General features: G+C 42.3%; 1 protein-coding gene across 1 annotated transcript; it reads left to right on the top strand.

The window, feature by feature from the left end:
• Positions 1–64: 64 nt before the first annotated feature.
• On the top strand, positions 65–21162 carry MFSD9 (major facilitator superfamily domain containing 9). The gene is made up of 6 exons (XM_018554128.1): positions 65–250; positions 5786–5873; positions 8525–8568; positions 14800–14929; positions 15947–16156; positions 20251–21162. The coding sequence occupies exons 1-6, from the start codon at positions 176–178 to the stop codon at positions 21036–21038; spliced, it is 1335 nt and encodes a 444-aa protein (XP_018409630.1). The 5' UTR covers positions 65–175; the 3' UTR covers positions 21039–21162.
• The last annotated feature ends 380 nt before the right edge of the window (positions 21163–21542 follow it).

Genomic DNA, 21542 nt, shown 5'->3' with positions numbered 1-21542 from the left:
GCATACGCAATACTACGTCACGCCTTCATACCGCTCATTGCAGCAGCAAGTGCGCATGCGCCACAGTGCTCGGCTGTTTCCGCCGAGGGATTCGGAAGTTTCCGGACTTGCGCTTAGTTGCGGTGGCTGAGCTAGAACGTGCTGCATTGGGGGTGCTGTATATGGATGATGGAGAATGGGGGCTGCCGAACCAACGATTACGCCGAATGGGCGGAGCTTACAGCAGTATTTACACGTGGTGGGCTTTTTGGTGAGTGGGGAGGGGGTGTGGACGATCTTGATGATGGTCATCAGTAGTGGGATGTGTCCTGTGTGACAAGGTTTTACAGTCAATATTGGTCCAGGGACATGGCACAGTGACTGACCATACGCTGTACAATCTGTTTTTAGATAAGCCATCAGCGGTGTAGTGCAACGACCTTCCTAATTGACTTGTTTGGATGTGTCCACGTATTACAGTTAGCCATACGCTATATCATTTCCTTTAGATCTACTATCGATAATGTAGTTCAAGGACCTGCCTGGTTGGATACAAATTGAATGGATTGTTTGTCCATAAATTGTATAGTTTTTAATAAATCTGAAGAAGATTGCACACTCTGATTGTATAGTGTATGGCCAGTTTAAGGGAGATTTTACAATCCTGTTGTGTAGTGTTTGACAGAGTTGACAGCTGTCCCTTTTTTTGCATCTTGTTTAAGGGGCTGGAAACCTCACAGGTTTTTGGTTTAGCGAAGTGTTAAATAAAATAGAATCCTTCATGTCCATGTTTGGCAGATTCAGTACAGATTTGCCCAGGGCTGTAGCTACCATGAGGCAGAAGTGACACCTGTACTGTATACAGCATGGTATCCTGTAACTGGGTCTCTAATGTGTTCTTTTTTTTTTTTTTTGTTTAATATATTTTTATTGTTATTATTTCACAAGAATACATTTATACATGATACATACAAAATATTTACTTCAAATTATATCTTGAGTAGCAATAATTATTTAAGAAAACTCTAATTAAAAAGCATCTACTCCATTTCCAACATCAGTCGCTTGCCTTCCCTACCAGCCATCTTCAACCACCCCTATTTCACTCTCTTCTCACATTCATTCTCCAACTCTTGTCATCTTCTGGGGGGAAGAGGAAGTCTCGCCCCGCCCCCTGCAGTGAGTGCACACATCGACACATGGCTGCTGCTCCTGGAAGGGTGAGTCTGAGCGGGGGAAGGGGGGGTGTCTTACATCATGTCATTAGACGTGGATTATAATGGGGAATATTACTGTGTAATGTTCCCTATTATAATCTATTTCTCTGTTGTGTACTGCTATTTTATGTAATTAGACAAATGGATTATAATGGGGAATATTACACTGTAATGTTCCCTATTATAATCTATTTCTCTGATTAAATGATTACAGGTAGGCATGTGATCTATCAAAGTTTGAGACTACGTTAGAATGTGTGACCAGTGATGTGGTCACACATTTTAACGTAATCTCGCCCAGTTTTTCGGTGGTGGAATAGGTGAAGAATTCCAACGCTTTCATTTTTTGGTGTAACTGTATTTTATTTTGAAGGCATGTTTAAATACAATTAAATTAAAATTATTAAATCAAAACAATCTAAAATATAAACAATCAACGTCCCCCCCTCAGCGGGCCACGGTAAAATTATCAAGCGTTGACCGGTCCGCGGCGATAAAAAGGTTGGGGAGCACTGATCTAGACCACAAAAGCTGATTTGGAGAAATTCTGCAATTCAACTCACTTTCCAGTTCAGCTATTTTGTCCTAGATTGTTCACTTCTCCTGCCTTCTCCAAACTCACCCTTTTGTGAATAGACCCCTATATCTCCATTTGGGATGCACCTCTAGTGATTATAAACAACCAAAACCTGTAATCCATTTCTCCCCATCTATTTCCTTTATATATATTCCCTCTATTCTTATTATTTATATAATATAATAATGTGTTCTTGAGACAAACACATAATAATGTGTTCTTGAGACAAACACAAGTAAGGTGAGGACTGCCTGTACTGGAATCTGGCCCGCATACCGAACAATATTTTTTCTTGTTCAGTTTTTAAAGGATTCTGAGCATTTAAAAAATAACCCTTGCAGTGGGACTACCCCCACACTGCAAGGGTAAGTGCTTGTTTTGGTCTAGGGAATGGAATAAAGAAGATACACTTACCCATAACTGCTCTATTTTAAATCCCAAGTTCAGGAAAAAGCAAAGTTTTCCCTTGCAGTGCCATGGCAGCCTCACTAGGTGACCTGCTTATTTATGCCTGGGGGACAGGAACAGGCTGTTATACTTACCGTATTTGCCGGCGTATAAGACGACTCGGCGTATAAGACGACCCCCTAATTTTTCTGTTAAAACATAGGTTTTGGGCTATACTCGTCGTATAAGACGAGTATAGCCCAAAATAATGTTTAAATACACCCACTAACCTCCATGGCGGTATTCCCGAGAGTGGCACGGGGTTAATTTTCAGTACCATAAGCGGTCACACCCTAGCCACACTCGGGATTACAGTCTCTTACCTTGTCCACGATCCCTGCTCTGTCTTCCGGGTTCCGTCCCTTGCGAGCGCCTGCGTCGCAGGGGGCGAAACTGGCGAGAATTTTAAAAGTTAAGAAAAATTGAACAAAAAATAATCAGACCGCCAGGGAGGCTAATCTGTCAGCCCGCTGGATGTGCGGTAATATTGTATGTACAGTAGCTTCGGCTACATACAGTATACCGCGCTGAGCCAATCACGGCAGGCTTTGTATTCATTAATAGAATACATCGCTCGCCGTGATTGGCTCAGCGCGATATACTGTATGTAGCCGAAGCTACCGTACATACAGTATTACCGCACATCCAGCGTATACCCGGCATATAAGACGACCCCCGATTTTCGGGGGATGTTTTTAAGTCTAAAAACTCGTCTTATACGCCAGCGAATACGGTACCTGATCTCCACTCACCCAGAAGTTGGCACTCTCCTCTTCCCCCACCCGCTACCAACAGTGGACTGTCCCTTTGAGTCTACGCATACAATGTAGGGTGATGGAGCCTGCATTGTACTTGATGGTGTCAGCATCCTTAGAGTTAGGGCCAGTTCGCACCAATTGTGGTGCGTTCCAGAGCTGTAGCTGCTGGAATACACAGCAATCGCACACTAAACTACCCCCTTCATTCTGGGGTCGGCAGGGGGCGTGGCGGTGAAGTCACCACAGCCATGCCCCCTGCTCTCAGTGCAATCAGACGCATGGCAAAACATTGTCTGCGTTCCGGTCCACTGCAAACACAAAAGAAAGAGCATGCAGCATCTGGCTGCATGCTCTTTCTTTTGCATTCTCAGTGGACCTGAAAGCAGACAATGTTTTGCCATGTGTCCAATCCCACTGCTGGTGGGGGGGCATGGCTGCAGTGCCATTGACTTCAATGCACTGCCACACCCCCCATCCCGCCCCAGAACAAAGAGGGAGTTTAGTGTGCGATTGCGGTGCGTTCCAGCAGCTACAGCTCTGGAACGCACCGCAATTGGTGTGAACTGGCCCTGAAGGAGAGAAGAGACTGCTGGAACGGTTCAGCTGCCTGGTGGGAGTCAGACGAAGCGGGGATCAGGTAAACAGCTTTTTTTCCTGCCCCCTGGGCATAAACGAGCAGTTAACGTTTGCATTGTAGGGGCAGCCCCACTACGGGAGAAAACGTTTAATTTGCGTGGAGATGGACTCTATAGTGTATTTGTACTTTTGCAGCCAAATTTGAGACCCCCTCCTCCCCCCATTATGTTAGATATGTTGTGTGACTAGAAACACATAACAGAGTCATTTTAAAATATATATCTTACCTTTCTAGCTGTTTGGAGCAGGGTTATACATAAGAAACTACAGACAGCTTCTAGTGGTTAGAATAGATAGCAGTCTAAATAAGGGACAGACTATGGGACAGTTCTCATTAAAGTGACACTAAACTCAGGAGTTAAATCTTAAAAATACATTATTATTATTATACAGGATTTATATAGCGCCAATAGTTTGCACAGCGCTTTACAATATAAATTCAAGTAACTTAAAGGGTTTCTAAACCCTCACTTTTTTTAGCATATAGCAGTAGATATATGCAAAACGTTTTTTAAAAACCCCGCTAAAATCGGTTTAAACTTACCTGTGTCTTCGTCGTGCGCTCCCGTGCGAAAATCTGAAAATTCTCAGGCGGCCGCAATGCATCTTGGGGCGGGCGCATGCGCAGTTCGGATTTTCGGCCGGGAGACGAGGAGAGGCACAAGGTAAGTCTATGGACGCGTGCACCCGCATGCAGACACCGTGGGACAGGAAGTACCAGCAAGGAATTCTGTTTTGCAGCAGACTGCCTTGTCTCAGGAATGGATACACGGTGTCTGTGTATAGGTTTGTATTGGCTTGTAACCTGAGCCAGCACTACAGGAAGAGGCCCTGAGCTGAAAAAGGAAGTTCTCCCCAAGCATGAGAAGACATGAGGATTTAAAAGGAAGAGCAGCAAAGAGAAGGGAAACCACCATGGATTACAGTAAGGCACACATTGCAGTATTGGTTTGTGTTAAAAAATCTGAGGGTTTAATGTCACTTTAAGGTAAGTGCTGACATTAACATTGGGGGAGGAAAAAAAATGTTTGCCTTTTAATGTCACTTTAACTATTAACAGAAATGTATCTTATTTGTGCTGTAGATCCTCAAATGATCTCTGAATTGGTGCTGACACTGTCCTTCCTTCTGGGGGTGGCTACTTTTCTTCCCCATGGTCCCTGTGTGTGTTGTAAAGTAGCCACCGCTGTACGCTCGCTCCCATGATGGACTACAATCTCATGTTTAGTTTACTAACTTGTTTTGAGATTGTAGTCCATCACAAGAGTGAGCTTGGAACAGTGGCTACTTTAGAAACAATCTAAAGAAAGTTGCCAGCCAGCCAAAATTTGTGGCATTTTAAAAAAACCTGAAACTACCTAATCTATTATTTACAGCACATGATTGCAGTTTGTGTTTTTAAACTATGGTACACTGTTAAAAGGTTTATTGGAAGCATGGATTGTGTGTGGTTTTCAAGAGACTTTTGTAGAGATTTGAAGGACACAAAAGGAGACAAAGCAGATATATCACTTACTGCTTACTCATGGAAGGTAGTGTGTGGTCTGGAGGTCACAAATCCAGCTCAGACATTTATTTGTTTGGAGGTATTTTTTCCCTTTGCATGCCATAGGTTTGACATACATGTAGAAATGACCTTGCAGTATAGCTATTTTAAAATGTCATCTGGGAGACCACATGCACTGCTCAAAGACAATCTGTCATAGTAAAAATAAAGTTTTGCATTTTATGGTAAAAAGACACAATCCTTTATTTTTTACCTCTCCTGCTTTGTGGATGCCCAAATGTCTGCTGGCTATATTTTGAAAATGACAAATGCTAACAGGTCTGTTTACAAAAGGGTGAAGCGTTTGAGAAGGCAGGAGACGAGAACAATTTAGGACAACATAGCTAAATTGGAGAATTTTTCCAAATCAGCTATTTTGGCCTAGATTGTTCCCTTCTCCAAACTCTTCACCCTTGCGTGAATAACTCTGTGAGACTAGGGATCCTCTGATAACCTTTGTCATACAAAAGGACATTGGGAGGTTATAGGGGCACTTCTATTAACTTACACTTTTATCTTTCGGTTGGGTTCACGTGAATTACAGTAGAAGAAATAGTGCCGTATAGAAAAATGTTGCATATGTATGACAACAGCATATTTTATATCAGATGTTTTTTTCTTCTAGGACCTCTTTGGTGTGAGTATGATTGTGCCGTTACTGAATCATCACATGAAATCACTCGGGGCCAGTCCAACAACAGCTGGTATAATAGGTAAATAGGTCATGAATCATTGTTTCAGTATTGTATGTGATAGAGGTGTAACATTTAAACCCAAAGGAAAACAAACAGAAAATTGATATTAACCCCTTCATGACTGAGGCCCTTTTTTCCATTTTTGCACCCATGTTATATTCCACATTTTAGGCCTGAAAATGACGTAAAACCCCCCAACATTATATATTTTCTGAATGCCAAGACCCTATAGAATAAAATGGTGGTAGTTGAAAATTTTTATGTTGCGCAATATTAGCGCAACTCCTTATTAAACCCCAAAATTTAGTGACAAATTTAATTAAATGCCCCAAAACACAACAAATTACCCATTTTTTAAATGAAATATAAAAGATGAGGTTACAACGAGTAAAACGATACCCAACATGCCCAGTTTACAGATTGCGTGCGACCGTGAAACGGCGAAAAACTGCAGTACCCCAAAAAATCAATAAAAGACACTTTAAAAGCCCCCACAGGTCATCAATTTAGAGATACCCCAAAATACTGGCCCTAGAATTATTGCTCTCACTCCGGCGTGCGCGGCGATACCCAACATGTGTAGCGCGTTCGTCGTTTTCATGCGTAGGCGCACCCGACGCGTGTTTACGTGGCGACGCGCGTGCTCGCGGGGGCGGGGTACTTTTAAATTTTTTTTTTTTTTTTATTAGATTTATTTTATTTCATTTTAATTTTAAAAACTGTTTTTTTTTTTTTTTTTACTTTACTTTGACTGCTATCACATGGGGGGGCTTGCAAGCCCCCCCATGTAATAGCAGATGGTGGTGACAGGTCCTCTTTAAGGTGATGCTGGGGGTCCAAAAGACCCTCAGTGTCACCTTTACACTGGAAATAAGCTATTGAAGTGCAGATCGCACTTCAATAGCTTATAGCTGGGCTGCAGGAGCCCAGAACTGACAGCCCAGGGACCGGAAGTGATGCAATCTGCATCGCTCCCGGTCCCATAGAACGGGGAGGGGATCGATGAACGGAAGTTCGTCGACCTCCTCCCCAGCTCCCCGCGGACACAAAGATCGCCGGTCCCGGGCCCGTAGGAGGGGCAACGGAGCCCGGGAAGCACGGCGGGGGGGGGGCGGCCCCTTCTTCGGGACGCAGAAGCGATCTGGCGACAGGTAAGTCGCCAGGATCGCTTCTGTTGTAAAGCCGACAGTCGGCTCTACAAGTTTAAACAGAGTCCCGGCGGCAAAAGTCGCCGGGAGTCTGTTTAAACAGCCCCGATGCTGGCGACGTACACTGTACGTCGTCAGTCACGAAGGGGTTAATAGTTAGTGAGCAACTATATAAAGGCAACGGCTGTGTACTGTGACTGCCAGTGAGTATAGTATGCTATACATAAGTGAATATAGTATGCCAGTGAGTATTGTATGCTTGACATAAGTGCCTATTGTGTGCTTTAAATGCAATGCTCTAAAATGTTTTACTCTCTTGACAATATATTTTTATTGATTTACACTAAGTGCAGAGCAGTTTAAGAACGCATCAAAAATGCGTCCATTGTATTCCAATGGTATTTTGAACTCTAGTTCACACCACAGAGTTCCGTTCCAGAGCATGTGGAAAAACTGCAGCATGCCCTATTTTTTCTGCTTTGGAACACACTAAAACCCATGCAAACACATCAAAAACAAAGGCAAAAGCACTGGAACACACTGAAAACCCATTTTAGGCTAAACAAATGTTTTCTTTTTTTTTTTTAAACGGCCCGGAACGGGGCAAAATACAATACACTGCACTGCATGTGCAGAAACTCATGCAGATCTGGTCCGGATTTGGTGTGAACAAGCCCTTAAAGATTAATGCTAAACTGCAGGAAAACAGATAAAATACATATATGAGCCTTTTACCTACCAAAGGTTTTGTATTTCTGTCTATCCAATCCTGAGATTTACACAGCTCTGTCACACAGCACAGCCCTGTCTAGCAGGGCAGAATACCTGTTTTTTTCCATGGTACAGTTCACTAACACTTACAGGTCTTGCCTTTTCCTCAGCCAGCGAATAGATAGTAAAAGGACAAGCAACAGACTGATGCTCTCATCTCTCTGTCACTCTGCTCTCTCCTCCTATTGATATGCTATTGATATGCTCCTTGCACTGCAGCACAACTTATGGTTCCTTGTGTTGCTTTTTCCTCCACAAACCTGAGTTCTTCTGTACCAGGGCTGCAAGAGGCTGATGAGTACAATTCTGATACTTATACAGCTTGCATGTAAACAATACATTTTAAGATGTACGTATTAATGTAAACAAAGATGCATTCATTTGTGTCTTTTACATCTGCCTCAAGTTCAGCATTAACTATCATTTTTAGTCACATTGTAAGTTTTCCATCCAAGGAGTTCCAGTCACTGTTGACTTCTATAAAAGGATTTGCAAATTCTTTCATAACCTATTGGTGACCAGAGGTCATTAAAGCCTAGATGTCCAGGCCAAATTTAGCAGCATCAGCTTGTAAACTTGGCTATAACTTTTGGACTCATTTGTCAGCCTAAATATTTGTCATATATTTTTTTAATTACGTATAAGGCTTTTATTTGCTACACTGTTTTTATAACCTGCTCTGTTTTTTACGTTATTAAACATCTTGGGCCTAAATGCAGAACTGATAAAGGTTTCCTTTTTTATATATAGGTTCCTGCTATGGCATCCTGCAACTCTTCTCTAGCTCTATTGTGGTGAGTGTGTAAATGTCTCACTAGCAGGTTACTATTTTAGTCTTACACTCCAAAAGAGTAAATGCATGGTCAGCATATGTACTAACCCATAAAATATCCCACTGTGAGCTCCATGCTTCCCACACACCACTGTTAAATCTATCTCTCCTCTCCTGCAAGCCTGAAACATGTTGGATTTTGGTAGACTTTCTGTTCCTGGATCAGATATTTGCTTATACATTGCATGCAGAGAAGAGGGCGAGGGCTTGCCAAAAGATGTATCTGTCATGGGCCACTCCTGAGCATTTTCTAAGGCATATAACATACACTTTTAAACAGGATTTGTTTTGACCATTTAAATCCGTGCATTACACACCTTTCTATGCATAGATATAGAATTAACAAATTGTTTGTGTCTACTTATCTGAAAGTAGCTCAGGATCATTCAGAAACTATCGGGACAATAATAATAGGAGAGGAGATGCTGCAATCCCTAGCAGACCTTAACACCAGCGCAGCACCCGAAGTAATGTGGAATGATGTAGGTGAAATAATGAGATGGATAATTCTGCACTCTGTAGAGAAATACGTAGCTGCCATGTAATCAGATGTTTGATTATATGGAGATTTATCTTGATAAATAGCACTTCTAGGGATAATTTGCTTTCCAATTTTTGTATAAGTATATAACATTTTAGAAATATATTGTGGCTGTATATTTAGTGTGGGAATGATTTGCAACATTCTGTGCTTTAAATTCGGCATTGCATTTGTTTCTTTGAGACTCAAAGTATATAAGGATTTACTCCTTTGAGCTTTATAAGGAATTCTGTGTTTATATGACTCATACAGTTCTATTTGTAAACCACTGCCTATTAATACTGCCTTAGCTTCTCCTGTGTATTTTCACTGAATTGCTAATCTAATTTCTAAAGTATGGTTTAATTGGGATTGATGAATCTTGGCTTTGTTCTTCACGTGATGTCACTTCTGAAAAATATAAGGGTGAAAATCTAAAGCCTTATTACAAGACATTTTTTTTTATGGTACAGTTTTTAAAAGCCCAATGCTTTGCTCAATCTTATTCTCAAGCAAAGTAGAGTTAGCTTTCCTCTTCATATCCGGATGGAAATTTCTCCCTGTGTGTTTCCCCCATCCTTACCCCATGAGGCAAAATCTTTCATGGCGCTCCAGATGAAGGACGATCGATAGTTTTTTTGTATTCCTTCCATTTGCAAATATTCGCTCCAACAGTTGTTTCCTTCTGACCAAGCTTCTTGCTGATAGTCTTGTAGCCCATTCCAGCCTTGTCTGCAGGTTTATAATCTTGTCCCTAACGTCCTTTGCCAGCTCTTTGGTCTTGCCATGGTGGTGGTGGCGGATCTATCACCATAGTGACCCAGGTGGCCTCTATGGGGCACAGGGGGGCCGGGACCAGGAACAAATGGATCCTTCTGACGCTGTGCAAGCTGTCTGGGTCGCAACGGCATCGGAGGACTGTCACTGGCTCAGTGGTGGCTGTGACGAAGAACGCGCCACTGTCCAGATCTCTGACAACATCACTGACAACCTGCCGTTGCTGAGTCAGTGACTGCCCCGTAGCCTCCATGCCGCAGCAGTGCCAGTGTTTTTCTAGTGCCCAGCCTGAGCAGGCGGCAAGACATGAAGGACAGAGTGGGGAAGGAAGGGCATGGGGGGGGGGGACGGACACTGGGGCAGTTGGGGGGGTCTCTCTCCCCCCTCAGAGCCAGGATTGTAGATTCCAGGGCATTGTAGAGTCCGGGGGTCCATTGTGTTCCAGTGTCCAGTGCGTTGCAAAGTCCAGTGCATTGCAGAGTCAACGGTCCATTGTGTTCCAGTATTTAGTGTGTTGCAGAGTCCAATGCATTGATTAGTCCAGAGTCCACTGCATTGTAGAGTCCAAGGTCCAGTGCATCCCAGTGTGTTGCAGAGTCCAGGGTCCAGTGCATTGTAGAGTGCAGGGTCCAGTGCATTCCAGAATTCAATGCATTGTCGAGTCCACGGTCTAGAGCGTTTCAGAAACCAGTGCATTGCAGAGTCCAGTGTTGTAACTACCGCCATAGGCTGAGGCACAATTAAGCCCAACCAGCCCGGATAGCCTAGGTATACCCGATGGCAATCCAGGCTGGCCACACTCTGGCAGAGGTGGCCCTCTATTCAGGCATATTAGAAGGTTGCTTGCTGGGGCCTCTCGGTGCCCTAGAGAGGAATGAGCAGTCGCCTGAATAGAGAGCCACATCTGCTGCGCCCTCAGCGGCCAGTGCAACTCTGAGGACCCCTGGTGAGAGCCCGCACTGGCCACCTGAGAACCCACAAAGCCTCCTGAGAGCCCGCACAACCCTCCTAAAAAGAGACATGTGGCTGTGAACCCAGAGGAACTCAGTATGTAGCTTCATATTATTCTGAATTAACGTATAATGTAATGCTGGGATTTGTAATCCTCTATAGCTGATGGTATTATTCTGCAGTGCTGTATAATGTAATGCTGGGATTTGTAGTCCCCTACAGTTGGTGGTATTCTACAGTGCTGTTAAATGAATCTCTGGGATTTGTAGCCCCCTATAATTGGCGGTATTCTGCATGGCTGTATAATTTATTGCTGGGATTTGTAGTCCTCTCTAGTTGGTGATATTATTTGGCATTGCTGTATAATGTATTGCTGAGATTTGTAGTCCCTCTACAGCTTGGAGTCAGTGGCAGAACAACCAGGGTTGCAGCTGCAACCGGGCCCTGGCGCTCCACCACTGACTCCAAGACATAGAGAGACTACAAATCACAGCCCAAGCAGGAGGAAGAGGGCCCTGGTGCCTGCTGACATTTCCATAAAAAAGCCCACCAAAATCCTCTGCACTAGACCTGTGATGCTGTTAATCCAGCCCTGCCTGCCAGGCAGCCGCAGTGTAGCGAAGCAGTGGCAGAGTGATCTCTTCGGCTCTGATGTCAGAGCCAGCAGGGGCAGAGCTGAAGAGAGGGGTTTGGGGGGGCCCCTTGCAAAATTTTACTATGTGGTCCTTTGATTTCTAGTTATGCCCCTGGATGTCTCCAAGCTATGTAGTAAAATAAAGGCCTTACAAGAAAACTCTAACTTACAAGCAGATCTGAATGTATTGTTTTATTGGGAAGGTAAATAAGGTTTAATGTTGATGATTACAATTTTTGCACTTGGGGACTAAAAAACATGCATGCTTCATACAGTCTAGGGGGAGTACAATTGGGGAGTCAGTAATCGAGCAGGATCTGGGAGTTCTGGTAGATCAAGAGCTGCAGCTAACGATTATTTTCAAAATCGATTAGTTAGCCGATTATTAAGTTCGATTAATCGGTTAATCGGATATAAAATAAAATACATTAAAAAAAAAGACTCCAGTGATGGGACTACTAGTTTGTATTGAGATTGTAGTCCATCACAGGAGCAAGCTTGGAGCAGTGGAAGTAAAAAAGAAGAAAAAAGTGTGGTGTGCAATATAGTGAAATGGAAAGTGTAAAATTATACAGCAATTAATGCAGAATGGCACCGGCTATAGAGGAATACAACAAATCCCAGTAATACATTATATAGCGCAATGCAGAATACAACCAGCTATAGAGGAATACAACACATCCAAGCAAAAGTACATTATAGCTGGTGGTATTCTGCATTGCGCTGTACTATTGCTGGGTTTTGTAGTCCTCTATAGCTGGTGGTATTCGGCATTGCACCACTGTATAATGTATTATTGCTGGGATTTGTAGTCCTCTATACAGCGCAATGCAGAATCCCTCCAGCTATATAGGAATACAACAAATCCCAGCAATACATTATACATACAATGTATAATGTATTGCTGGGATTTGTATTCCTATGTATAATAGTACATAGTGCTGTATATCGGCTATAAAGGAATACAAATCCCAGCAATACATTATAGAGCACCATGTGGGGGGGAAAGTGCAGGTTTACCTGAGCAGTCTTCCAGCAACTTGCTTCTGAGATCGGGCCTGTCTATCGGTGACTGTCATCCCCCCACACCTGCGCCTCCTTACTTCTTCTCCCTGCATCCCTGTGCCGATCGTGGATGTGGGCGGGGAGGAGGTGCGGGGTGTGGAGCGTGGATGTGGGCAGGCGGGTCTGGCAGCGGTGAGGCGGGGAGGAGGTGTGGCGCGTGGATGCGGGCGGGTCTGGCAGCAGCGAGCGTGAGGTGGAGGTGGGGGGTGCGCAGCGTGTGTGGAGCCTTGAACAGGGCCAACTAATCAGAAGCCGATTAATCGATGATTGAAAAAGTTGACAACTTTTTCAATCATCGATTTAGTCGATTAGTTGTTGCAGGCCTAGGTAGATCAAAAATGTAATAATAGCATAATACCTTTTTGTATTAAAAGAGGTATAGACTCCAGAAAAAAGACCTCATCTGGAATATGCAGTTCAGTTTTAGACACCACATAAAGGATGTTGTGGAACTGGAGAGAAGAGCAACTAAACTAATAAAAGGCATAGAGGATCTCAGCTATGAGGAAAGATTAGTTGAACTGAATTTAGTCTCCCTTGAGAAGAGGTAATTAGGGGGTAATATAACTACCATGCGTGAATACATAAATGGTCCATATAGTGAACATGGTGCACATTATTCACTTATTTTTTGCATCTGGAGGAAAAGAGGTTTAACCTCTGCATGCAAAAAGGTTTCTTCACAGTAAGGTTCCATTAACACAGGAGTGGTTGTCCACACATATTCGGAGGGGAGCCACTCTAAACAGAAAGAAAATGCACTTTAATGTGCATTGTTCAGACTTTTGCGGTGGCCGCACAGTTTTTCACAATATAGTAGAAGTGCGATTTTTTTTTTTTGAGTGATTACGCACATTCCTGGATATATAATAGCGGAATCCGTGCGGGTGAAAGATTTTTTGCGTTTGCGTTGCCGTGCGGTCTACCGCAGGGAAAACCTCGCAGGAAACGCAAACACTATATGTGAATGGAGCCTAAGAGCTGTGAACAAGTGAAATAGACTTCCGAAGGAATTCGTTTTAGCCAGCTCAGGTGATTGTTTAATAAAAGGATGAATGCAGTCCTAAAAATATCTGGATATTAATATTTATGAGTAATAACACAAGAGATTTTTGATCCAGGTAATGTCAAGTTGTGCTAGGAGATGAGAAAGTTTTTCCTCTGAGAAAATTGGACCTTACTTTAAAAGAGTATTTTGCCTTTCTCTGGTTCATCTTTTATTTATTATTTTATTTATTTAATTGTATCAACTGGTGGAACTTGATGAACTTGCGTCTTTTTTCAACCTATGTAATCAGCCCTGGAAGTGTCATTCTATTTTATGACATTAGTCACATACTTGCCCTACAAAATGATTTTGTGTGTGTGTATGTTTGTATGCACTTAAGTGTAGACTCGCAAAATAAACGTTTTGTGCGGTACTAACTGGACCTAAAAAATTACCAGTAAAAGATTTTTTTATTTGTTTGATTGGAGCATAGATTATTTCTGAGCAGCAGGCACCCTCAAAACTGTCCTTTTTTCAGGACAAAATTCTAGGCAGCGTCTTCTCAGGTCAGAAGAATCCTACAGCTGAATCAGGGAAATCAATTGATAGCCGACGAATCGACGATCGAAAACGTTGGTAACGTTTTCAATCGTCGATTTTAATCGACTAAATCGATTAACTGTTGCAGCTCTAGAATTGTTGTTCCAAGGTATTGATTGCCAAATATCCAAATGCCAATGTGTGGCTTTGAAGTATACAAGAACTGCTTAACTAAAGGCATTTTAGTTATTGGCTGCTGCTACATTTGAGTTTGCATTCTTTCCAAGTTAAGGAACTTTTTAGCATGTATTTTGGAAATTGTTCTTTTTCCACTGTTTTATCTTCATGTAAAGAAATGTTTAAAAATGTTAATACTGACGCTTATAATTCTGCTTTAGGTAATGGAGGCTGCAATTAATATGTTGTACCTTAGGTCACACTGCAATCCACCTCCACAATCCATTCTACAACATACATGCTCTGCCTGTTTGCTGGTCAATTAGTGAAAAACAAGTTATTGTTATAATAAAGTAGGAATCAGTCTCTGAGTCAAGAAAGGTCTCACACAACCCACAGTAGCCAGTCACATTCAGACTTGTAGAAAGATGGTTTTGTATCTAGTTGGTTGCTTAGAGTTGCCAAAGTTAGCTGTTTCCGTAGATCGTTTCATAAATGGGGATTATAAAGAAGTAACCAGCCTTTTTTTTTATTCCTGCAGGGAAGCTGGAGTGATATAGTTGGAAGACGATATTCACTTATTGCTTGTATTGTAATAAGTGCTCTTGGCTATGGTCTTCTTGGTGTGTCCATTAACATTTACATTTATGCCATTGCCAGAATACCTGTGGGTAAGTAGTCACCATTAGCTGCTCCTTAATGATTAAAAGAAACTACATTTCTGAATTTGTTTCTGAAATTTGCTTGACCACAGCCATCTTCTGGACTCACATTACACATATGATTGAGTAGATATTGTTATTCCTAAAGGTATTCTGTTGCTAACCCAAACAAAACAAAAAAACAAGCACAGCTGCATCCGCCTCAAAAAGCCTCATGTTACAGCCAAATACTCAGCTGTTCTGAAATTAAAACCTTTTACAATTCCAGGTAGTGTCAGATCTTGCCATTTGCCTCCCAACCCACACTTTTTATTGTGCCATTACATTGTTGGTCAGTCTCACTAGCCATTAGGAATGTGCAGAAGGCAGAAGTATGCAGGCCAGCATTGGTACCTTGAGGAAGTACCAGAGCTTTGCCTGTCGGAGCAGCCTGGTGTTCAGACTTTGTAAGCTAGATTTTTACACATTGCTTTTCTAGAATGTTATATGTACATTACCGTTTGACATCCTCTGAAGTTGGTACTTGTCATCTATATGAGGAGTAAGATGACATTATATATTGTGCATGTATACATTATAACGTATTTGGATGTTTTACAACCTAAACTGCAAATGAAAAAAAATACCCATTGTAATGTAGTGGTAAAGTTTGTTTATAGATGGTTAAAATAAAGGTTCTTCTCAATATATAAATGTTAGTTTAAAAAAAAAATGGAAATCCCTTATTTGATTAGGTATTCCAATTTATTTACACAATGGCTTCCCACTTCCCACAGCCCCTAGTGAATGGTATTGTCTCTATCCCTTTGTGACTTAGATAACCTGGAGGGTACAATAAATAAATATATATTTCATAATTTCATTTAACTTGCAAATTAATTCTTACAGTTGAAGTTTTTTTTCCTGAATGCTTGATTTTCTTGTGGTAGAATGGAGGAAAGCATTATTAAAAATATTTACAGATGCATAGCGAAAACATATTTTTAACATTTAAATCTAATTAAGTTTTTTTTTTCCTTTTTGCAGGAATTTTTAAGCATTCTCTTTCAATATCAAAAGCATTCCTGTCAGATCTTGCATGTGAAAAAGAGCGCCCCCATATAATGGGGAGGTTTAATGCGGCTTCCAGTATGGGTTTTATCCTAGGTCCTGTTGTTGGTGGTTACCTAGCTGAACTGCAGGGAGGTTTTTATATGACATCCCTCATCTGCACTGTCATATTTATAGTAAATGCAGGTATGTACACTTTTTTTTATAAGTAAGTGAAAATCAGTTCGGTTCATTCTCCTTCCCAGTCATTTTTGTATTTAATGTTTTATTTGGCTTTTGCTCTGTCAAAAGGATAGATAGAGCTTGGCTGCTTGACATGCAATATCTTTTGCTCTTGACTGGTGAGAACAGTTAAGCTGCTTTTAGATAGATTGCAGCAGATGACCCTGGGAGGAGAATTTAAATCTCTTTTTAATGTAATGTTAAAGAAAGTGCTGATGACATATAAGTAAACTTTAGCAAAAGTTTAAAAAACTAATTTGGTCAGGCTAAGTCTGTGATTCCATACACACTGTTTTTAGACACTCGTTTTCTTCTAAATCAATGAAAATGCAAATGCATTTTCAGATTTTATTGGAAACACATGTGGGTTACTTATTTCTAGTGCCTATATATCTCTGAATCTGATTATTTCAACATGTGGTTGTCACTGAAGGTAAATTCTGCTTATATATTTTCTTATATTATAACCAGTTCAATGACAGGTTGATTTCAAATGTTAAAAATGTCCTCATCCAATGAGGGGCACAGGATGTCCTAAACCTTCTGGTTATACTGCCTCCAGCAGGGGGATTGAACATTGGCAAACAGAAACAATAGGCCAGTTACGGGTATAATCCCTTCTACTACCAGCATGCTTCAGTCTTTTTACACAAACCTAAAGGAAAAGACCATCTGCACCCCAAAGAAGTCCAAAGAAAAAAAAGCTGCACACCGCTGTCCACTGACAATTAAATTTAATCCATAAGGCTAGCAACTTCCAGCATAACGAGACTTCCCGCCTAGAAGCTACCCCAGGAGGCAGATTGAGAAATGTACATAGAGTGCCATTGATGATCATCGATTTAAAAAGTCTAGTGACATGCAAAGGTGCAGTTGACTTACTTCATGATCACTTACATATCTTAAAGAACACATTATTTGATAGACGTGCCTTGCAAATGTGCATCTGATTTATTTGAAGAGTACTGAAGTGCTGTACCTTTTTTTTTTTACATTTACCTGATTCATCCTGGAGTCTTGGTCAGCCATCTGTTCTGCCTTTGTTAAAATCTGCCACTTTTCTCTTTTTCTTATATTTTGTCAGTGCTGTAGTTTGCTGTGACAAAATCTGCCTTTTTGCTAGGAAAGGTATTAGGAGAGTAATGCCAATAAGTGTTTAAATAAGGAATTCTATACCGTAGCATATAACCATTGGATAAACACTTAATTTAAAGCTATGTAGCCTTCTATCCTGGTATCTGAAATAGGGCAAAGTGTCATGATAAATACAGAGAAATTAGTTCAATAATTAAAGTGACACTAAACTCAAGAGTTAAATCTTAAAAATGCATTCAAGTACCCTAACTATGAGCAAAGATTTATTTCTTCAAAGATATCTTATTTGTGTATCACTCGCGTGTAGATCCGCAAATCATCTCTGAATTGCTACTGACACTGTCCTTCCTTTTGGAGGGTGGCCACTTTTGTTCTACATGGTCCCTACATGATCTCCTGTGATGGACTACAATCTCATATTTAGTTTACTAATTTGTATTGAGATTGTGTAGCACACAAAAAGTGAAAGAGTGCTATTACATTTAGTGTTATCAGATTGTATGTAGTCTGATGCTGATTTGTCGTCTAGGTTAATTTGGTTTTCCCTAATTAATCTGTCATCGTTTGCATCTGTCTGCCTCTGGGTGTATGTAATAACCTTTCTATTAAGGTGGAATATGGAGCTCAGCTGTGGAACCATGTTCCGCGTCAAAACACACAGGACCAAGGTTGTTATGCGGCAATGGAATCTCGCCACTGGTTTCCACGCATCATCGCACCAATACCCATGAAACAAGTGACCTGCCTGTCGTAGTAGGTAGCGTGTGTAGTACTGGTGAGTTCACGTGAATGCAACACAATTGAGTAGTATAGTCTCTATAACAAAAGCAATAGATACGTGGCAGGCAAGGTATTACTGCAATGATAGTAGCAGCTCGTGCTGGTGAGAGATCGGTTACCAGGTGAGTTTACTGCACTCAGACCTGGTAAGCAGACACAGGTTAGGCAACCTCATCAGTAGTATCAACAATTAACTGTATGTTAATTTCACAGTACGGTATACGAAGATCTGCTCACTAGAGTTCTGAGTGAGGCGGTGGTACTCTGCATATAACTAAATGTATCGGCTAATCAATTAACATCCAGGGTCACTGCTCTGAACTCAGAGCAACAAGACAATTGAACTAGCACTGATAGCAGGAACAAGAGATGAGTACTTGCGATTGGTAGGGCTGGATGATGTCTCCTCCTACTCTGGCAGAGATTGCTTGTATGGTTCCTGAGGCTAGAATGAGGTTCCAGAGACCCTGTCAGCGGTGAAGGGAGATGGCAGGTCTCTGTGGATAGGTGGCTTGTGGCTCCTAGTGCTGTGGAGAGGTGGCCAGCACTCGTCTGGCGTCCCCACTGGTTGCTGGAACGCCAGACAACTGAGAAATCTCGGCTTAAGCCCCCGGGGGCGGAGCGGCCGATCGTGTCCGTGACGTCACCCGGGTGAGCCGCCGAGATCCGTTACAGTGTACTGCTGGGTGTACCCTAGTCACAGAGCAGACAAACCAATGAGAGATTGCTAAGAGTGGATATCCCTCTCCAGCCAATCACTGTAAGACAGTGCTGCATGCTGGGAGAGGAGATAAATACTTGGGGTGGACCATGTGAGCCGTCTCTTTTTCTCCTGGGCCCTGCCTGTGGAGAGGCTGCTATGGATTGTCTGAAATGGCTAGGCCTAAAGCCTGGGGACTAGCTGTGTGATTGCACTGGAGCCTTATGGTTGGAGGCCCAGGGATTCTTACAGATGACAAGGATGAACATGACTAGTAACTTCTACCTCAAGTATTGCTGTGTCAGGTGCTCTACCTGCTGTGCATGGAAACAGTAACCAGGCTCTGCAATGTAATAGTCTACATCTGCCTGGATTATCCTGACCCTCTACCTCTCTCCCTGAGGTTGTACAATAAAAGTTCTAAGCATCATGTCTACAGTCTGGACATCACTTCAATCGATCACCATAAAGGACGGTAAGTGCTGATGGGCAAAAGTGAGTGAAATTACCCCTGGACAAGAAGATTTAGTAGTTGCGGTAACCCGTAACAACTGACCCTAGATCTCCAGGTGGGCTGTGGATCCACTATAGAGGTTCATTACAGAGGAAACACAGGGAGACCCGTTAGTTCTTTTACTATAGATCACCCCTTGTCAGGAAGCAGGGGGTGTTACCTCTGCTCGCGGACCACGGGCACGGGTTCCCCTTCAGCTTGGTAGAACTCTTGGTGCCCGGGTTGCGGGTACGCAGGCTGCGTGCGCATCCACGGAAGCGCGCGCATAGCGCTCCTGCGCTATCAGGTGGGAGCCTTGCTGGGGGAGGTTCCCAGTGCACACCTTCCATCTCTCTCGCCTGCCATTGGTTCCTGGGGAGGGAGGCCTCCTGGTTGCCTCGGTGACCGGGGGGTGGTCTTACCTCCCCTGGCTATAAAAACCTGGCCTGAGCTCGGCGGGTTAGTAGCCTGCTTGTTCGACAACTGCCGAACGGGCCGGTGTGCCCCCCTCAGGGGGCCCCCCCCCTCAGGGGGGCTGGCTTGCAATGATCGCAAGTACGATCTGCCTGTCCAAGATGGGCAGATCGTAGGTTTTTTTAAATTACTTTATGGCCACCTTTATCCTGCACTGGGTTATCGCTGACCAAGTTAGGGGGACGCTACAATTCTAGTCCATCACGGGAGTGAGCTTGGAGCTGTGGCTACTTTACAACACACACAGGGACCATGGGGAACAAAAGTAGCCACCCTCCAGAAGGAAGGACAGTGTCAGCACCAATTCAGAGATGATTTGAGGATCTACAGCTCAGTGATACACAAATAAGATACATTTTTGTTAATAGTTAAGGTACTTGAATGCATTAAGATTTAACTCCTGAGTTTAGTGGTACTTTATTTCCCAGTGAACTCTACACGTTCTAATTAACACTGAAAGGCATTTGAACTTATCTAGTTCTCTCTTTAAAAGTATGTATTTTGCCTTTTTTTTAGGTCTTGTCTGGATTATGCCTCAGACTGAGGAGAAACTGAATATTGTTGCTCACTCTGATAGCAGTGAGAATCTAAGTATCAACCAGTCACCAAAATCTGGTATGAGATCACATATTTTGCATGAAGACAATGGGACGAAGGCAAATAATGCTCAGACAGTTTGGATGCAGATCATTTTCGTTTTAAGGAAAGTCACAGGTGTGGCTTTTTCTGAGATGTGGGACATATTTTTAGTCCGTCTACTCATGGCAATATCTGTAATGCTGTATTACAGCAACTTTGCCTTGGCGATGGAAGAAAGATTCCATATGACTCCTCGAATGACTGGCTTCCTGATTAGTTATGGCAGTACTCTTGGAGCCTTGGCTGGATTTTCACTGGGACCGCTTTCTAAACTTTATCAGTACAATACTTACACCATGCTGTTACATTCAAGTCTCCTCACATTCCTTTCCATTCTTGTGTATTCAGTAGCACCTAAAATGTGGATAGTAATTTTGTCTTCGACCTTCTTGGCTTTTTCTACCAGTATAGGGAGGACTTGTATCGTGGACTTAGAGTTAACACTAGGAGAGCAGTATGGAAGTGGCACACTAATAGGTGTTGGGCAGTCCGTGACATCAGTGGGACGTATACTGGTACCTCTCTTATCAGGAATAGCACAAGAATATAGTCCTTGCGGGCCTCCGCAGTTGGGTGCTGTGTTAGCATTGGCATCTATATTCCTGATGTACAAGAGTAAATTAGGCTATAGTTATTCCTCACATAAAAAGCTTAAAGCTGCCTGAAAATCCAGCATGTGAGAAACCATAGGACTACTCTGATTAGCTTTTGGTAATGGCAGGTGCAATACACACTTCACCATTGCCTATAGATTTTATTAGATTACAAATATAGGGTAACTCCTTTCTGTAAAAGCCATACCTTTTATTGTAGACTGTGCAACTAAAGGCTACTTACCCTTGCTAGGACATTATCACACATATTTATTGAAAAGGAAGCAAACATTCTTTTTTTACTTTAATGTCCTACACAATCTAATCAAAGAATAATTGTCTTGCAGAAATATACATTTAGATCAAATTTTACACGCTGAAACTGCAATGTTCTGTCAGCACGCACAATGAAAATATTATCACCGCAGTCTTTGTGCATGCATCTGTATTATGAAGATCTTTAACATTGCTGGAAAACTTATACCCTGTGCTTTTTGGAGCTCTAAGCGGTTAATGGCAGCTCAGTCCTATAGATGAGGTCTGATTAAAACAGTGTAGCTGGCAGGAATAGACCAT

Source organism: Nanorana parkeri, unplaced genomic scaffold (assembly GCF_000935625.1).
Source record: "Nanorana parkeri isolate BGI_ZX_2015 unplaced genomic scaffold, ASM93562v1 scaffold143, whole genome shotgun sequence".
Lineage (NCBI taxonomy): Eukaryota > Metazoa > Chordata > Amphibia > Anura > Dicroglossidae > Nanorana > Nanorana parkeri.
This window is presented reverse-complemented; position numbering and strand designations above follow the sequence as displayed.

Bases quoted from the DNA above. Each gene is read 5' to 3' on its own strand.
- MFSD9 (XM_018554128.1), top strand. From the start codon at position 176: ATGGGGGCTGCCGAACCAACGATTACGCCGAATGGGCGGAGCTTACAG. The intron at 5,874-8,524 runs GTAAATAGGTCA...TTTTATATATAG, and splicing joins AACAACAGCTGGTATAATAG to GTTCCTGCTATGGCATCCTG. The intron at 14,930-15,946 runs GTAAGTAGTCAC...TCCTTTTTGCAG, and splicing joins CATTGCCAGAATACCTGTGG to GAATTTTTAAGCATTCTCTT.